At 40.1% G+C, this 19888-nt stretch overlaps 1 protein-coding gene across 10 annotated transcripts in view; it reads right to left on the minus strand.

Moving 5' to 3' along the window:
- Positions 1-14443: 14443 nt before the first annotated feature.
- DLG1 (discs large MAGUK scaffold protein 1) overlaps positions 14444-19888 on the minus strand; it is a 272975-nt gene continuing 267530 nt past the window's right edge. For all 10 annotated transcript variants that reach the window (XM_042956289.1, XM_042956288.1, XM_042956292.1 and 7 more), the window contains 2 exons: positions 17167-17258; positions 14444-16282 (listed from right to left, as the gene is read on the minus strand). In XM_042956289.1, the coding sequence (XP_042812223.1) occupies positions 16176-16282; positions 17167-17258 (199 nt within the window). In that variant the 3' untranslated portion in view covers positions 14444-16175. The remainder of the gene's footprint in view (positions 16283-17166; positions 17259-19888) is intronic.

The following is a 19888-nucleotide window of genomic DNA, read 5'->3' on the forward strand; positions in this document are numbered from 1 at the left end:
CTCCTTCCATCATGGTTTGAAACATGGGAAGAAGACTAAAAATGGGGAGGAGGACGAAGCAGAAAATTACAGAGGGGGACATGAAAGGAGAGAGAGAGAGAAGAAGGTGAGGGAGGAAAAGCTGGGTTGTCTATTTTTCTAGGCCACTGGGTCTCAAAGTGTGTCCCCAGACCAGCAGAATCAACACCATCTGGGAAGTTGTTAGATATACAAATTCACAGGCCTACCTCTGACCCACTAAATCAAAAACTCTGGGGGAAGGGCCAACAGTCTCTTATTTATTTATTTATTTATTTATTTATTTATTTATTTATTTATTTTTAAGTAGGCTTCATACCTAGCGTGGAGCCCAATGCAGGGCTTGAACTCACAATCCTGAGATCAAGACATGACCTGAGTACAACAGTGAGGCACTTAACCAACTGAGCCACCCAGGTGCCCCAACAGTCTATGTTTTTGATTCTGGTGCACAGCTGAGTCTGAGAAGCACTGATCTAGGTGGACCGGAACTGCAGTTCCCTGCGTGTGTTGGGGATGTGGGGAATGGACTGCAGAGATTGTTACTCAGTTATCTGCCTCCATTTCTGTCCCCATTTTTGTCATCGCCCTTTCATGAGTACCCAGGAATGAGAGCCTCCCTGTCTCGGGTAGAAGACACATGTAATAAGAACACTGAGTGAGAGACAAGGGATCCCTGGGTCTGAGTTTGACAGTCCTTGAGCCTGCTATGCTCTGCGGGGGAAAGAATGGGCTACAAAGCTGTTTATCACACCCTGAGATGATCTGTGGCAATCACAAAGGCTGCACTTCGGGAGACCTGAGTGCTACTCCTTCGTTATCACTGACTCACTGGGTGACCCTGGGCAAGTTTGTTCTCCTCTCTCTGGGTTTTAGTTTCTCCATATATAACACGTAGGTCATGGGGGCTCTGATGTGCCATTCTTCTTCCCCCAAAAGATGTCTGCTCTGGAGAATCGGAGGGGGACATGTGTGGTGGAGGCTGTTTTTCCATTCCCAGCTGGTTCCATCAGGAGAAGGAACCTCTTTGTAATTCACACAAACGGCCTAGGAGGTGGCCCTGGCAGTGGGACTATGCCTATCCTAAGAGAATAAAATAAATAGAAGGGTCCTTAGCAAGTCTCATTCTCTGACCATGAGGATGAAAAGGCTCATTTTGTCATACTCCAAGCGCCACCAGAAGGTACTGGCAGGATTTGTGCTCATTAAGTTATTCCTCTAGCAAAACTACAGGTGACACTGATGAGGTGTCAGCTACAACCTGAGAACCTGGGGAGGCAATTTCATGATGGGGTCCTTTCCCCTATCTCTGGGGAGTCATTCCCCAACTGTGACTTATCAGTGAACTTGCTGTCTCTGGGCTCTAGAGGCTTCTATGTCGGGCCCATTTGCTTGGCCTTAGCATGGACATAGCTTTGGCCACGGACATTACACACGTAGATACCTATATGTAATGGGGAACTCTGAGTTGGCTTGAGCCTGGGTCCTGCCATTGCTGGGGTACAGACATCCCTGGGTGTAGCAGAGGAATGGGTGGGATGCCATGAGAGAATAATGAACCAGTAATTTAACCTGGAAACAGCTGTGTAGAGTAGCAGAAGTGCTGAGGACAGTTTGGTCCCTATTCTGGACACATACTGAGGAGAGGAAGAGGGTCTTTGAGCTTCCTTCTGGAAATAAGAACTGGCTTCACTAAGACTTCTTTGAGAGGTTGGGATCTAGACAACACTGTTTTCGGATGTCCCCCCACCGCCCGACTCTAATCCATCATATAAAATACAAAGAGCTCCTCTCCACTCTGCCAATGACACAGCTCCAGCTCTCCAAGGATGCAGGGTGCCCCCCAAACATGGAGCTTGCTCGCCAGGGTACTGAGGCACAGTAGGCAATGGGATGGAACACGTCAAAGACAGTCTCTGGGGACTCAGAAAGAAGGCGAGGCCTTTAACAGGGGGTAGAGAATCTGTGTGGGCAACTGTGGGCTAATGAGCCAGCCAAATATGGATGAACAATTCTTTTACCCAGAATCTTGGGGAAAATATTTTTTTTAAATCTCAACAAGCCATGATTTGTATTTTTCTGTTCCTATGAGCTGTAACGTCTTTGACTAAGAACAAGCCCCAACAATGCTTATTTAGGGGACACTTGGAAGGGCTGGTATGCACAGAAAATATGAGCAATTGTGAACATTTGGAGCAGTAAATGTGTTATCAAAGGGTATTACTCTTGACATTGTGATAAGGAAAAGAAAAGATAAAACAGGCTGAGAGGGAAAGGTTAGGGCCTGAGGTCCCTGGTTGGAGACAAACACATATTTTGGAGCATTGATGGGAATGTGTGATCACAGCAAACTCCCTCTGGCGTAAGGTTCCTCTTAAGAATGTGATGGACACCACCTACTCCCCCTTGGGTGCCCCTCAGGAATTTGACAATCGAAGTACCTAACTAAAATAAGTAAACCATAAAACTTACGTTACACGAGGGCAGTGTGACCATAGTCTCACACCTCACACAAGAGAGTCTAGCCAGTTAGAAATGGACAACCTAGAGTTATCCAGCCAGTCAGGGTAGAACCTGAGAAGGAACAAGTGAGAAGGGAAGAGGGAGGCTGACCGGAACCCTATAGAACAAAACCCTTTGCCTATAGTTGTGGGCATTCACTTTCGAACGTCCCCTCTCTGTAAAGAGAGCTTTTATACGATTCTTCCTTTCTGATCTTATACTCTGATAAACTTTAGCCCGCTGCTCATTTTGTGTCCACCTCTTCATTCTTCAAAGCAGCGGGACAACAAATCCCGGGTATTGAGGTAAAAGATCCTGCAACAACATCAGTCACCATGTACTTGCTGACTCGTTAATACATCTGAATTTGTATATTGAGATCAGTGATAGATATATTGAACACGTTTTGTGAATACAAGCTTTTGTCTCTTTAAACATATTTTCCCTATGAAGCTTCCCTTAGGGAGAGCCCCGTTCACTTGGGCTACACAATATTTTCTGCGTGTAAGCTTTTCAAAGGCAGATTCTGTGCTTGTTCTTCTTTGTGTTCATCACAGGGCCTTGAGCATGGGGAATGATTTCTATTGTGTTAGGATATTATTCATTGCTGTTCAAGTATCTTGTGCTGCTGAGGGGGAAGGACTGAGAAGAGCCACGGAATTTGGGGAGTAGGAGGTCCACAGACAGCTTTGTCCGAGCAGTTTCAGTGGCAGGGCAAGGGCCAAGGTTTGGCCAGGAGGCTGAGCAGCATGAGGGCAGGGTGTCCTGTCTAGCCAACATCCTGTCTAAAATACTGTAGGCATTCAACAAATCATTAGTATTTATTATAAATGGACGGAAAAATGGACAGTGTCCTTTTCAAGATATTTGACTAAGAAAGGAAGAGGAGTGAGGTTGTTTCAAGGGGATTAGGAGTCCACGGAAAGTTTTTATAGGTTAGGAGAGATTTGATTATATAGTCAGAACACAAGTAGCCCATGCAGGAAGGAGACTAAACACACAGGAAAAGAGGGCTAATTGAAGAAGACGTAAGGAATAAGAACAGGAGGACAAACAGAGAGGGAAAGGGACAGTGTTTCTTCCTTGGAGATGGGAAAGAAGAGGGGTGGGAAAAACTCTGTATCAAACCTCCATTCAAATGTAAGCCCAGCATCCCCGAGCTTGGTTTATTATTTTAGTTATCAAGCCACGAAATGTTTTTCCCCTGAAAACTTTCTTTGCAACCCAGAATTTAAAATGTAGAGAGGGGGGTGCCTGGATGGCTCAGTCAGTTAAGCATCACTCTTGATCTCAGCTTAGGGCTTGATCTTAGGGTTGTGAGTTCAAGCCCTGTGTTGGGCTCTTCCCTGGGAGTGGAGCCAACTAAAAATTAAATAGATAGATAGATGATAGATAGATAGAAAAATAAAATTGTAGAAGAGGATTAAAAGACTGAGATTGGGGCACTTGGCTGGCTCAACCAATTAAGCGTCTGACTCTTGGTTTCAGCTCAGGTCATGACCTCACAGTTCATGAGTTCAAGCCCTGCATCAGGCTCTGTGGTGGCAGTGCAGAGCCCGCTTGGGATTCTCTCTCTCTCTCTGCCCCTCCCCCACTCACACCGTATCTTCCTCTCTCAGACAAATAAATAAACTTAAAAAAAAATAAAGCTCTGAGATTAACTGTGCAGATAGAGTTTTAAAGCTATTAATAAATCTCCATCTACACCAAAAACCATAAAATATCTAGGAATACACCTAAATAAAGAGGTGAAAATCTATACACTAAAAACTATAGAAAGCTTATGAAAGAAATTGAAGAAGACACAAAAAAATGGAAAAAATATTCCATGGTCCTGGATTGGAAGAACAAATGTTGTTAAAATGTTGATACTACCCAAAGCAATCTACATAATCAATGCAATCCCTATCAAAATAACACCAGTATTCTTCACAGAGCTAGAACAAACAATCCTAAAATTTGTGTGGAACCAGAAAAGACTCCAAATAGCTAAAGCAATCCTGAAAAAAACAGAGCTGGAGGCATCACAATCCGGACTTCAAGATGCATTACAAAGCTGTAATCATCAAGACAGTATGGTTCTGGAACAAAAACAGACACTTAGATCAATGGAACAGAATACAGAACCCAGAAATCGACCCACAAACGTATGGCCAACTAATCTTTGACAAAGCAGGAAAGAATGTCCAATGGAATAAAAACAGTCTCTTCAGCAAGTGGTGCTGGGAAAACTGGACAGCGACATGCTAAACAATGAACCTGGACCGCTTTCTTACACCATACACAAAAACAAACTCAAAATGGATGAAAGACTAAAACATATGACAGGAAGCCATCAAAATCTTAGAGGATAAAGCAGGCAAAAACCTCTTTGTGGCCACAGAAACTTCTTACTCGACATGTCTCTGGAGGCAAGGGAAACAAAAGCAAAAATGAACTATTGGTACCTCAAGATAAAAACTTCTGTGCGTTGAAGGAAGCAGTCAGCAAACTAAAAGGCAACCAACAGAATTGGAGAAGATATTTGCAAGTGACATATCAGATAAAGGGTTAGTATCCAAAATCTATAAAGAACTTAGACTCAACACCCAAAACACAAAAACTCCAGTGAATAAATGGGCAAAAGACATGAATAGACACTTCTCCAAAGAAAACATCCAGATGGCCAACCAACACATGAAAAGATGCTCAACATCACTCATCATCAGGGAAATACAAATCAAAACCACAGTGAGATATCACCTCACACCAGTCAGAATGACTAACATTAACAACTCAGGCAACAACAGATGTTGGCGAGGATGCAGAGAAAGAGGATCTCTTTTGTGCTGCTGGTGGGAATGCAAACCGGTGCAGCCACTCTGGAAAACAGTATGGAGGTTCCTCAAAAAGGTAAAAATAGAACTACCCTATGACCTAGCAATTGTACTACTAGGTATCTATCCAAGGGATACAGATGTGCTGTTTTGAAGGGGCACATGCACCCCCATGTTTATAGCAGCGCTATCAACAATAGCCAAATTATAGAAAGAGCCCAAATGTCCATCTACAGGTAAATGGATAAAGAAGATGTGGTGCACACACACACACACACACACACACACACACCATGGAATATTACTTGGCAATCAAAAAGAATGAAACCTTGCCATTTGCAACAACGCGGATGGAACTGGAGGGTATTTATGCTAAGCGAAATTAGTTAGTCACAGAAAGACAAATATCATATGACTTCACTCATATGTGGAATTTAAGATACAAAACAGATGAACATAAGGGAAGGGAAGTAAAAATAATATAAAAACAAGGAGGGGGACAAAACATAAGAGACTCTTAAATACAGAGAACAAACTGAGGGTTGCTGGAGGGGTTGTGGGTGTGGGAGTGGGCTAAATGGGTAAGGGGCATTGAGGAAGACACTTGTTGGGATGAGCACCGGGTGTTATACATAGGCAATGAATCACTGGAATCTACTCCTGAAATCATTATTGCACTATTTGCTAACTAACTTGGGTGAAAAATTAAAAATAAAATTTAAAAAATAAATCTCCATCTGTTTCATTTAATATAAGATTTAATGAGTGGAGGTATGCCTGGGTGGCTTAGTCACTTAAGCGTCGAACTTGGGCTCAGGTCATGATCTCACAGTTCCTGAGTTCGAGCCCTGCATCAGGCTCTCTGTTGTCAGCATGGAGCCTGCTTGGGATCCCCCCACCCTTCTCTGCCCTTCCCCTGCTTTCTCTCTCTCTCTCTCTCTCTCAAAAATAAATAAACATTAAAAAAAAGATTTAATGAATGGAAACCAGTATAAAAGGAGGTAAAGAGTAAAGAAGTAAAATCAAGGCTGCCTGGGTGGCTCAGTTGATCAAACGTCTGACTTTGGCTCAGGTCATGATCTCGCGGTTTGTGAGTTGAAGCCCCACTGACAGCTCAGAACCTGGAGCCTGCTTCAGTTTCTGTGTCTCCCTCTCTCTCTGCCCCTCCCCTGTTCACTCTTTCAAAAAATAAACATTAAAAAATTTTTTTAAAAAAGAAGCAAAATCAAGAGTACTATATTTGGCTCTGTCACTAAGACTTTCAGAGAAAGTATTCCTACCTCAGCTACTTCCAAGCAGGGTTTCAGATGATGAGTAGGGAAGGGGTTAGCAATAGGCAGGGGTAGATAAGGGACCCTGAGGAGGCTGGTTACAGCCATGATGGCTCCCCCTGGGCCAGCCTCTGCCTTGGCTTCAAGGCTCACCAAAGTGGCTCTCAGACCCTCCTGGCCCTCCTAATCCTTGAGGTGTCCACCGTGCCCCTAGCCCCAGCTGCATATGTGGGTGGGAGGCTATAGCTGCGGGACAGGTTTTGGAAAAAAAAAAAAAAAAAAGGATAAATGCATCCCAGACCTGTGCATGCTACATGCCACAAATAGAGTTATCCAGTTCCTGATTAGGTCCCAATAAAAAGTCAGAGATAAAAATTCTTGGTGGCAACCCAGTCAGGACCCCTCTCACTCTCTCTTTATTTTTTTTTAATTATTTTTTTTTTTAGTTTTAATTTTTATTTTTGAGACAGAGAGAGACAGAGCATGAACGGGGGAGGGGCAGAGAGAGAGGGAGACACAGAATCGGAAGCAGGCTCCAGGCTCTGAGCCATTAGCCCAGAGCCTGACGCGGGGCTCAAACTCACGGACCTGAGATCGTGACCTGAGCTGAAGTCGGCCACTTAACGGACTGAGCCACCCAGGCGCCCCCCTCTCTCTCTTTTTAAATTCAAGTTAGTTAACATAGAGTGTAGTCTTGGCCTTAGGAGTAGAACCCAGTGATTCATCTCTTACATATGATACCCAGTGCTCATTCCAAGTGCCCTCCTTAATGTCCGTCACCCATTTAGCCCATCTCCCCACCCATCTCCCATCCAGCAGCCCTCAGTTTGTTCTCTGTATTTAAGAGTCTTTTACAGTTTGCCTCCCTCTCTGTTTTTATCTTATTTTCCCTTCCCTTCCCCTATGTTATCTGTTGTGTTTCTCAAATTCCACATTGATATCTGTCTTTCTCTGACTGACTTATTTTGCTTAGCCTAATACACTCTAGTTCCATCCATGTTGTTGTTGCAAATGGCAAGATTTCATTCTCTTTCATTGCCGAGTAGTACTCCATTGTATATATATAAACCACATCTTCTTTATCCATTCACCAGTCGATGGGCATTTGGGCTCTTTCCATAGTTTGGCTATTGCCGATAGTATTGCTATAAACATTGGGGTGCATGTGCCCCTTCGAATCAGCATTTTTGTATCCTTTGGATAAATACCTAGTAGTGTAATTGCTGGGTCATAGGGTAGCTCTGGTTTCAACTTTTTGAGGAACCTCCATATGTTTTCCAGAGTGGCTGTGCCCGTTTGCATTCCCACCAGCAGTGCAAAAGAGTTCGCCTTTCTCCACAACCTCGCCAACATCTGTTGTTGCCTGAGTTGTTAACGTTAGCCATTCTGACAGGTGGTATCTCATTGTGGTTTTGATTTGTATTTCTCTGATGTTGAGTGTTTTCCAAAGAAGACATCCACGTGGCTGACAGACGCATGAAAAGGGACCCCTCTCACTCTTGAGAGCTTTGTACTTTCTTGCTCAATAAACTCTATCGCTTTGCTCACTCTCTGCTGCCTGTGAGATTCATTCTCTGACTCTGTGAGACAAGGACCAGCGTCTCTCCCACCCACCTGTGACATGACTTATAATGAAAACATATGCGCAAGGAAAATAAAATTGATACAAAGAGAAAAATCACAAAGCATGTTCAGGAAGGAAGATGATTATACCACGGGCCAGAAAGGAAAGGACTATAATTAAATGAAAATTTTGGCTGATTTAGAGACTTGTAGTCAGACTGTTTTATCCACTCCTGTCCACTCCTCCATCCCAACTCAACCACTGTGCAGATGAAGCGGCTGCTAACACTTACACAGTGCTCTTTTCAGGTCATGATCATGAAAAGTCAAGCCATTGAAGGCAGTCATGCTGTATGAGGCTTGCAGGCTCCGGAGAGGTGGCAGAGCTGTGCCCTCTGATCAGCTGCCATGGGTATTTTACTGGGACAGAGGTACACAAGGAGAAGGCCTCCTAATCTGAGACAAACCATGTACCTAAAGAGGTGAAAACAGCACAGGTTGAACATGCTGCTAGGTGGACTCAAAATATATACTGTAGGGATTCAGGCTTCATGGGCTAGAACAACTGGGGAGTCTTCTGCAGGAGGAGGGATTTAGGGTGGGCCTTGAAGAAAGGTAGGGCTTTGATAAGGGCACTTGGGTGGGGAGGGCACAACAGTTAGCAAGGCAGCAATTTGCATGACCAACAGTGGCAGGACAAGACCTGCCCAGGTATGGCTTGGGAGGTAGGGGGCAGTAGATGACTGATCGACCACATACTATATTCCAGAACCGTACTATACGGGAAAGTTAGTTTGGATTTAGGACCCATGAAGGTCACTGAGGAGGGGAGAAACACAATCCAAGCTGCATTTTAGGAAAAGTCATCGGGTGATGGCTGGATCAGCAAGGGGAGAAATTAGAGGAGGCTAGAAGATGAATTAAGAGGCCACTGAAGTAACCCAGGCCTGGGGATGAGGGTGGGTTAAGGATTAGAGTGATGACAGTAGAAGTAATAGCAAGAAAAATATGACATTAAGGAAGAATCAGTAGTAGGTGGTGACCAAATATTTGGGGGAAGAGAAATGTCAAGGAGCATTAAGGTTAAAACGTGGGTGATGTAGAGAATATTCCATTAAGTACATTACTAGCCATCAGGAGAAAAGTTGTTAAAAGGTTCGTAGAGCTTTTTCCTAGTAAGAGTGAGGAATGTCAGATAAACTAGATCCAGACCGAACACTGAACTTTCATAGAGAAAGGGATCTATTATCAAGACATAGTTTTTCTCGTCTTAAATACCACTAGGGAAGTGGATATTTTTGATCAAATGACTGTCACAAGATTTAGAAAACCTTTTTGTAGAGATTCATAGTGTGAAACATATGGGACTTTCGTCTTGTCTTTAGCCCTCCCATCTGTGAGGTGAATGAACCTAATTTTAGACATCCTAAAGAAAGATTACATCACTTGTTCTAATCTTTTCTTCCATCAGAAAATTTGCTATATCTTATTTTACATGCTAATTGTTTTGAGCACTGGCTTCTATATAGTTAAAAAAAAAAATCATTCTAGGGGCATCTGGGTGGTTCAATCTGTTGAGCATCTGACTCTTGATTTCGGCTCAGGTCATGATCCCAGGGTCATTGCATTGAGCCCTGCGTTGGGCTCCCCATGGAGCATGGAGCCTGCTTAAGATTCTTTCTCTCTCTCAGGTTGCCTGGGTGGCTCAGTTGGTTGAGCGTCCGGCTTCAGCTCAGGTCATGATCTCACAGTTTGTGAGTTCAAGCCCCACATCGGACTCTATGCTGACAGCTCAGAGCCTGGAGATTGCTTCGGATTCTGTGTCTCTGGCTCTCTCTGCCCCTCCCCCACTTGTCCTCTTTCTCAAAAATAAACAAACATGAAAAAAAAAGATTTTCTCTCTCTCTCTGAAAAAAAAAATCATTCTACTATTTATTCAGTAGTTAAAATCATTCAGTGGTTAAAAACGGTCCAAATGACATTGGTCATTAACAGTTGACTAGCAGGAATAGGGATGAATATATACTCAATTTGAATAGTTTCTTCCTATTTTGGGTAACACCAGATGGTTCCTAAGGTTTAGTTTAGTGCCAATTTAGAAGAAGGACCTACTGTTGTTGTTGTTGTTGTTGTTCGAAAACACACAAGAGAAATCAAGTCGTATCAGATATGAATGGAAAAGACTGACAAGGCCATTCATACTATCTGCATGCAATCAATGGAGGGGAAGGCAGCTCAGGGTCAAGGATTCCTGAGGTATGCTGCACTAGAATTGCCCTACCTAGTAATGAACAATTTCTGTTAATCACACAATATTAGTAATTTTTAAGATACAGAGAAGTTACCACCTAAAGGAAATTGGTAGTTATTAATTTAAAAAAACAAACTACAATCCTTTGGTGTTCAACAAACTAGATTTTCTTGAAAGAGGAGGACTGTCTCCATGGGCTGTTTTCTAAATTGTAAGGCTATTAGTCTCATGTTTAACACATGGCTATTTTCATTTGTTGCTCTATTTTCTTCTCAGACTATTTTCTTTCATTTACTACTGTCCTAAACAGACTACACTTATCTCCCTTAGGACACCAGCAATGAGAATCTGGCACTGGTCATTGGCACATCCCGTGTTTGGACCATCTGAGTGTTATTCTTGGGAGTTTGAAATTCTAAAAATTCAAAATTGCTTCTACTTGTAGTCTCCTACTCTAGGTATCATTTTATTCTGTAAACAGACTCTTGGGACATATCATTCTGCATTTAAAGTTTGTTTTATGATAAGCTCCTGTGCAACGGGCAAAATGTGTGGATGCTCACAGGAGAGAGGGAGGTGGGTGGGCGAGGGCCTGTCATGGCTGTCAGACCAGAAACCCATTCCTGGTTTGCTTCTTGATCCTGCAGACCTGAAGTTGCAAAGAAGCACAAAAATACAGTGGCAAAAACTGAAAACAATCCAAAAGTCCTTCAGTGAACGGATACACGAATTATACCTCTGTAAAATGAACTACTACTTAGCAATAACAAACTATTGATTCCTACAGCAACACGGATAAACCTGATGCATTTTGCGAAGTCGAAGAAGCCACACCCAAAATGCTACATGGGATATAGTCCCATTTATATGACATTCTGGGAAAGGCAAAACTATAGGCACTGAGAAATCCCAGTGGTTGCAAGTTGGGGGTAGAAGTTTTGGGGGTAATGGGGTGGTCACATGGTATGCATGGGTCAAAACTCACAGAATTGAACACCATAGAGAATTTTACTGTACATAAATGAAAAAAAAATATTTGTTAGGGTAGTGGCTTCCTTTGGAGTAGGAGCAGTGACTGGGAGGGAGATTGAGGGGGGTACCTGGAGTGGTCACGTTCTGTTTTTTGAGCTTCATGCAGATTGTTACGTGGGTAATGTTGGTTTGTAAACATTCAGTGAGGTTATGTGCTTATGATATTCATACATTCTACATATGTATACTTCAATAACAAGTAAACAAAAAAAGACACTGGGAGAGAATTCCAGCCTTCACTGCCTTCTAGTCTCCTTCCCCTCATCTTCCCCCACCAGTGTACTACTCTTGTATGTTGATAGAAACTGCTAGAAAAATTGTAGTGTTAAACTCTCCCTGGTCAGGTGTGCTACCTATTCCTAAAAGTTTCAAACTTCGGTTTACCTGACCACCAATTCTGTTCACAACGCTGTTTGGCAGACTAGAACTTTCTTTTTCTTTCTTTCTTTCTTTCTTTTTTTTTTTTTTTTGCCATCTCTCAGGTAATCATATTTGGAGGAGAATGAAGAAAGAGCTGGTAGTGGAAAGTCACTGAGAAAGTAATCACTGAGTAAGCAGTGACTATTCTAAGTCAAATTAAATAAGAGAAAAATGTATCTTACCCATGTGATTTAAATAATCGTTTTTCAGGCCTGTTTCTAGACTCTCAATAATGAATGTTCTGTAAAACTGCTAGGGACTGTTGTGTCTAGTACCATGCAGGTGTGAGAATGGCTTAGAAGATCTTGATACCTTCCATGTTTAAGGTTGAGGTAGGGCAGGCCAATCTCTGACCTCTCTGGAGTAGGGACGCTTAGAAGAGATGAGTAAGCAGGATCATAGGGTGCTGAAAAGTAAATAATCTCCTAACTGAAAGTCCATCGAAGAAAATTTCTCTATAGTTGATGAGGAATGGTGGACCATGTTATTCTCTCAGTTTTCTGCTACCAATCATAAACACACTCCAGAGCAAGGGAAGAATAGGTAGTGAGAGTCAAGCATCAGATGTTGTGATCAGTTTTTGTACATACTGCTTTACTTAACCTTTATAACAATCCTGCAAGGTAGTCATTCAAATCCCATTTAAAATATGGCAAAATGAAGGCTCAAGGTGATCTGTACAAGGTGAGTTGCAACAATTCCAGGCTTCTGATTCTAGAGGAAAAGGGAATTAACTTTTAGAATGTACTATGTGCTAGCCTCCCTTATTTATAATCTTATTCTCAAAATGTTTCCACTTTACAGAGAAGTAAACAGAAAGAGGGATGGCATGATTTGCCCATGGTTAGTTACATAACCAGTGAGTGGCCGAGCTGGTATTCAAATCAAGCTCTGATTCCACAGCCTACATTCTTCACATTGTAGTATTCCACAGCCAAAGCCAACGAGAGCTGTACTGTGCAATTCTGGAGGCAGATAAATGGAGTCTTTAACATTGGACTAAAACACCAGATAATCTAAACTGAGGTCAGAAAAGTGACATTCGTGTTTTTCCCTGATGGCTTTCAAATTCAAACCTCTCAATAAAATCTCTTGTTTATTGATATTTACTTTCTTTTAATCAGTAATTCAAACCTTGAGGGACTGAATAACCCACTGAATTCAGCTTAGAGCACAGAAGACAAGGAACTGGATGGTAGAAAAACCAACTGTTCAAGGAACCAGGAATCAAACGTTCTAATGTTCCTGAACTGTAGTGTAACTTTGGTTAAAACATGAGGATCTCTGGGCTTGTTTTACCATATGTAAATTAAGAGTATTCAAGATAGAATTTTGGAAGGTAAGTTGTTGACTCTGATACTTTAGAAAACAAATTTTTCTTATGAGTAAAGTCCCCAAATTGCCATCTTTGGAATTTAAATAGTAAATAGTGGGTTATCAGGTATTTGTAAGAATCTGTTCTGCAAGCTTGCTTCCATCATTTTTTGAAGACCCTTGGGAAGATGTGGAACAAAAAAGCAACAGAAATGTGTAGTCACATTTAAGAGGCACTTTTATTTTTGCCAACTTAAAAATATTAAGAAGCATATTAAAAAATATGAATATCTCATAAAACATTTGAAATACTATTATTCCCTGTGTATTGTGGACTTTTTTTTTTCTTCTAATGAATACCGTTCCATTTTTAGTTCTAAAGAAGTTTTTTGTAGGTCACTGTGACAGTGCTAGGCTGACTTCTTTCCCAGAAACAGTCATTTCAGCTGTGATAGGAATGACTTGTTCCATGGGTCTGTCCTTACTTATTGTGTGACTCTGGGCAAGGGCCTTCATCTAAGTCTGTCTCTGTAAAGGGGCACTAAAATAACACAATTTGAGTCACAGTGCCTTACACAGTAGGGGCTGAAAAACAAGGTAGATTAGAAAGAACTTGGGGCAGAAAGACTTGGATACAACCACCAAGCACTGCTGCTTACTAGCTTGTCACTTGGGCAAGTGATTTCACAGAGGGGCTAGTAACTCTTAAATTCTTATCTTTTAAAATTAAATGATAATATACTAAAGTGGCTATTACACAGTAGTACTAAGCAATTAGTACTTTTATTAATAATTCTATACAATCTAGAAAGTTGCACAAAAGTTAGTATTTTCTTACAAAAACATCACTTAACAAGGACATCCGAAAGCAATGTAATACACATTTTAAGAGTTAAATGGCACTGTTTTCATAATCTCTTGGTATTTTATAACATGTAACCAATAAATACTTCAAAATGGCTTATGCTGGCTGGGGTCTTGCTGCAGAGTGATTCTGGGGCTCTTGGGCTCATTTTACAATAATTTTCTTCTAGTTGTTTTATGTTTGGTAACAACTTACTATAATTAGCATTATAGCCATAGTATATATTTCAATGTGTTAACATACTCAATTCCAAAACCTATAGAAGAAATTTGATTAGGTTTCCTAATGGCCCATGAAGTCTGTTTGTAAATTACATGATGCTCCAAGTTCGAAGAAAATGTCAGCTTGTAAAATATTATTTTCTTTCAGAATTCAAGACACATTTAACATATGGATTTTACAATAAAGTTTATTAGCTGTTCTCCTCTTTCTCATAAATGGAATGGATAATGTTGATAATCCTTTACAAACCAGTACTCATTTGTTTAAGAAACTGTAATGAGGAGGTTGTCAAAAACACATTTAATAAACTCCAAAAAGCAAAAGGAAGGCAAACAATATTACTAATATAAAAGACCAGAGAAGTTGATTTCTGAAATCCTATCTACCTTTCACTAAAATTTCTTAAAATTGCCCACCATGAAGATCTGTGCAACTCTAATGCAGAGCAGCTACAAGAGGTGAAAGGTGTGCAGTCTGAAGGGAAAACACACACACAAGGCTTTTCCTTCTTTGTCTACCAGTGAAAGGAGAAGTGGAAGGAGAGGCAGAGGGCCAAATCCAAACCCAATGACAAGAACAACAGTAACAAAGAAACCCAAAACAAAACCAGGAACCATCTGAAAACTTCTGTAGAAAAGAGGAGAACATGCCTATACTTTTGTATGTAATCTAATTTCCCTAAAGGTTCTTTCCACAACCACCATATCCCTGTTTTCAGTTCACGTGATTAAGGAAGATAAAGTCTAATCAATTAATATTTAATTTAAAAACCAAACAAAAAGTTAAGAGTAGGTGGCAAAAGAAAAAATATATTTTAAATATATATATGTTTGTGTGTGTGTGTGTGCAACTATGTAAAGAAAATAATTCCCATAGTTACAGAGTTTAGTTAAAGAAAGTTTTATATATATTTATATATATATATATATATTTTATTATAACAAAATAGGCAGTTACTGTGGGTAAAATATTCATTAAAATCTGATCCCTAAGAATACATTTAAAGTTTTAGACTAGGAATTGGACTCCTTTTCCATTGCCATGGGTACTACATCATCACTAGAATGTCTCTTCTGCCTGTATTTACGTCTATGAAATTTTCTCAACCTTCTGTGTAAAAGGTGAGCTCTCCTAGCACCTAAACACGGCCTCAATTCAGAAACTGTGATGATCATTATGTGTGAACAACTTTTGTAAGACACTATAAATAGTGTTGCACAAGTAGATTAAAAACATTTAAACACTGCTATTCCTAGCAAATGTACTAAGAACCCTCAAACAATAAAAGACTTGAAGAACTCTTATGAAAAATGAATATCCCTTGTGAAATAATGCAAGTTAACGTAGACATTAATTTTGAAATTAAAAACCATATATTTTCCTTATTTGTCTATAATGAAATATTGGCTTTGATAACACAAGTCAACTGAGAAAAGGACTTGAGAGTTAATATATTGGCCAAACCATGCTATTAAAGTTAAGCGTGCACTGTTGCTCAAAGTTTACTAAATCACTGTTTAACACCACTTTTCTTTCATTTATACTGAAATTTGAAAAGAATGTATATAAAGCTTTTCTGAAAATCTCTTAAAGTTACTTTCCCTTAAACATTAAGGAATTTTACCACAATTTCCCAGTCTCCCCAAATCCTTAATAGCTGGTCAGGCCATTCCACCTTTAGTTCTGAAAAATGGCCACAAACCAATAGCGACATAAAGTAATACAGATGCTACAACTTGAAGGAGACACCAGATGTCAAAACTAAGCACAACCATAGACCATGATGAGTGGGATATGATTCAACATGGAAGGAGTATTGCAGACAGACTCCAAAAGGAAAGGGCAAAGAAATGTCAAAGAAAATGAAATCGTGGAAAAGAGAAACCAAGAAACATCAGTCTTCATAACTTTTCTTTTGCTGGAACCCATATGTAAGGACCAGACTGTTCTTCTATGATCTGCTTCACTTGGTTGTAAATGTCTTCCAGCGTATCTCCCTGTACAATAGCTGTAACAGAAACAAAATCAGAAACCTCCATTAACTGTCTATCTTTACCATCACAATCATTGGTGAAATAGAAGCTAGGTCTTAGAACTAGTTATTCATCCAGCAAGAGACCATTTATGTATTGTTTGCTTAGTAGTAAGTGCTCATTTCATTAATTTTCATATTTGAAAAATGTAAGAATTTTTATTTTAAATGCTGATTGAAAATGAGACTTGGCAATTTTTACTTAGTTTTGTGTATTTGGAAAATACACACTGAAGTATCTAGAGGCAAAGGGGCATCTGCTTGCAAGTTACTCTTAAATGTTTCAGAAAAAAATTAAATGTGGTAAAATGTTAACATTTAGAAAATATAGGTGAGAAGTGTATGAGAATTGCTGATACTATTCTTGTGATTGTTCTAGAAGTCTGAAATTATTTTAAAAAAAGAAGGAAAAAAGCACTTGAGTTACAACACCAAGGCATGTGATGTACTTATGAACACCTGAGGAATACTTTAAAGGACAAAATGAATGGGAGATTTGGGAATTGCTACCCACTCATTTCTTTTTAATAGTATCTTAAAATGGATCAAAATTTATGAAGTGTAAGGGAAAAGTCAGTTTCACAGAAGAAATCAAGTCTGAATCTATTTTTCTCCAGTCTAGTATGTCCTAATCAGCAACTTAAGAAACACTAAATTTCAAGATTCCTCATCAGCACTGCCTAAGTTAGATGAATTATTCTGAAAACCACAGTATTAATTACATAGTATTAACACCTAGTATTAGCCACAGTAAATAATTACTGATAGATGTGGGCATAGTTCAAAATCCATTTCAATAGGTCAGTTCATATGGCTCCAAATCAAAATTCTATTAGGGCACTGACACACATGATGCCAACCTGTGAAATGTTCAGTAAATTCTTGTTCCAGTTTCATGGCTCTCTCAAATGTCTTTCTGGCTTGTTCTTCTGTTAGACGCTTATTCATTTCCCTATGCAAATAAATTTAGGAATTGCTAATTAATACATTATAATACTTTTTGAAAAAAGACGAATTAGAAGAGACACATAAAACATAAAATCATGAAAAGTTGAGGTTTGTTGAGAATATATATATGTCATTAAAAATTAGATTTAGGGGCGCCTGGGTGGCTCAGTCAGTTGAGTGTCCAATTCTAGATTTCAGCTCAGGTCATTATCTCAGGGTCACAGAATTGAGGCCTGCATCAGACTTTGTGCTGAGCGTGGAGCCTGCTTAGGATACTCTCTCCCTCTGCCCCTACCCCACTCTCTCTCTAAAAAAAAAAAATTGGATTCAGTCACTAAGTATATAGCTTTATGCTTGGAATGACACAGGGTTTCAACACACTTTTGCATTGGCTCAAGGCAGCCAAAAAAACTAAGCCTTAATGTCATAGTTTTCACTCTGTTCAAAATTTCATATTAAGATCTACCTACCAATTTACAGGTAACAAAGGAGACACATGAACATATCGAAGAACACCATGAGAAGGCAATCAGTAAAATATAGTCTAGGGAGAACTTTGCAGAAGAAATGATTTAACGAATAAATTGAAAAAAAAAAGAGAGATGGAGGGAGAGTCTATAGATTAAAATACTTAACAACCAACTGTCACAAGTAGATCTCACCTGGAACTTGATTCAAACCAATTGAAAAAACATAAGCAAAACTTACGAAACAATCAGGAAAATTTGAACTATCTGATGATATAAAAAGTTGTTTTAGGTGTGACATCATAGAGATGTTTTCTTTTTAAGCTTTTAATTTTTTTTAATGTTTATTTTTGAGAGAGAGGGACAGAGAAAGGGGGAGGGGTAGAGAGATAAGGAGACACAAAATGAAGCAGGATCCAGGCTCCCAGCTGTCAGCACACAGCCCGACGTGGGGTTTGAACTCACAAACCATGAGATCCTGACCTGAGCTGAAGTTGGATGCCTAACCGACTGAGCCACCCAGGTGTCCCTATTTTTATTTTTTAAATATTTATTTATTTTGGGAGAGAGAGAGAGAAAGCACAGGCCGGGGGAAGGGCAGAGAACGAGGGACAGAGACAATCCCAAGTCCAACACAGGGCTTGGAGATCATGACCTGAACTGAAATCAAGAGTCAGAAGCTGAACCATCACCATAGAGAGGTTTTCCAATAACAGAATTCTTATCTTTCAAACATATAAAGAAATATATAGATAAAACCATATAATGTCTGGGATTTGTTTCAAAATAATCTGGTGCGGAGGGGTAGGGAGGTGGTGGGATAGATGAAACAAGATTGGTCATAGCTGGTAATTATTGCTGCAGCTGGATGATGGGTATATGAGAATTTGTTCCCAACTTAAAGGGAAAGCATTCAATATTTCATCATTAAATATGATGTTTGCATATATGTATATGTATATGTATGTATATTAGAAACAGTGTGAGCAGGGAAGAATGGCAAAGGGAGAGAGAAAGACTTTTTTTAATGTTTATTTTTGAGAGAGAGAGAGAGAAAGAAAATGAGCAGGGGAGGGGGGGCGGAGACAGAGGATCCAAAGTGGGTGTTGTGTTGACAGCAGACAGCCTGATGTGGGGCTCGAACTCACGAACTATGAGATCATGACCTGAGCCAAAGTTGGACACTTGACTGATTGAGCCACCTACATGCCCCTAGAGAGAATTTTTAAAGCAATTTTTTAGCTTTTTCAAGTTATGTGTGGAGCCCAATGTGGGGCCCAATGTGGGGCTCGATCCAACAACCCTGGGATCATGACCTGAGCCGAAATCAAGAGTTGGATGCTCAAGTGACTGAACCACCCAGGTGCACCAATGCTTGCTTTGATATTTTGTAAATGACCTTCGTCAGATTAAGGAAATTACCTTCTGTTCACAGTTTGCAGAATGTTTGTCACGAATGGATGTTAATTTTATTAAATGCTTTTTCCGCATTTGTTAAAATGCTCATATGTTTTGGATCCTAAAATCTGTTAATGTGGCACATTTACATGGATTTTAGAAAATTAATTAAAATTGTGAAAAAATATACATAACATAGAAGTTATTATTTTAAACATTTTTAAACATACAGTTCACTGGCATTTGTATCTTCACATTGTTGTGCAACCATTACCACCATCTATTCCTGCAATTGTTTTCATCTTGTGAAATCAAAACTATATTAAAAATAACTACCCATTCTCATCTCCTCAGCCACTGGCAACCACTATTATACTTTCTGTCTCTGTAATTTTGACCACTCTGAGTACCTCATGTAAATGGAATCATACAGAATTTGTCTTTTTGTGACTGGTTTATTTCACTTAGTATAATGCCTGCAAGGATCATCCATGTTGTAATATACTGGAGAATTCCTTCCTTTATATTAAATTTATTTTGTGTTTATTATTTTTTTTGAGAGAGAGAGAGAGAGAGAGAGAGAGAGAGGCAGGCAGGCAGAGAGAGAGGAAGACACAGAATCCAAAGCAGCTCCAGGCTCTGAGCAGTCAGCACAGAGCCCGATGTGGGGGCTCAAACTCACGAACCGTGAGATGGTAGCCTGAGTTGAAGTTGGACGCTTAGCCAACTGGGCCACCCAGTTGCCCCTCCTTTATATTTATAGACCATA

The sequence above is a fragment of the Panthera tigris genome, chromosome C2, assembly GCF_018350195.1.
Source record: "Panthera tigris isolate Pti1 chromosome C2, P.tigris_Pti1_mat1.1, whole genome shotgun sequence".
NCBI classification, from domain to species: domain Eukaryota; kingdom Metazoa; phylum Chordata; class Mammalia; order Carnivora; family Felidae; genus Panthera; species Panthera tigris.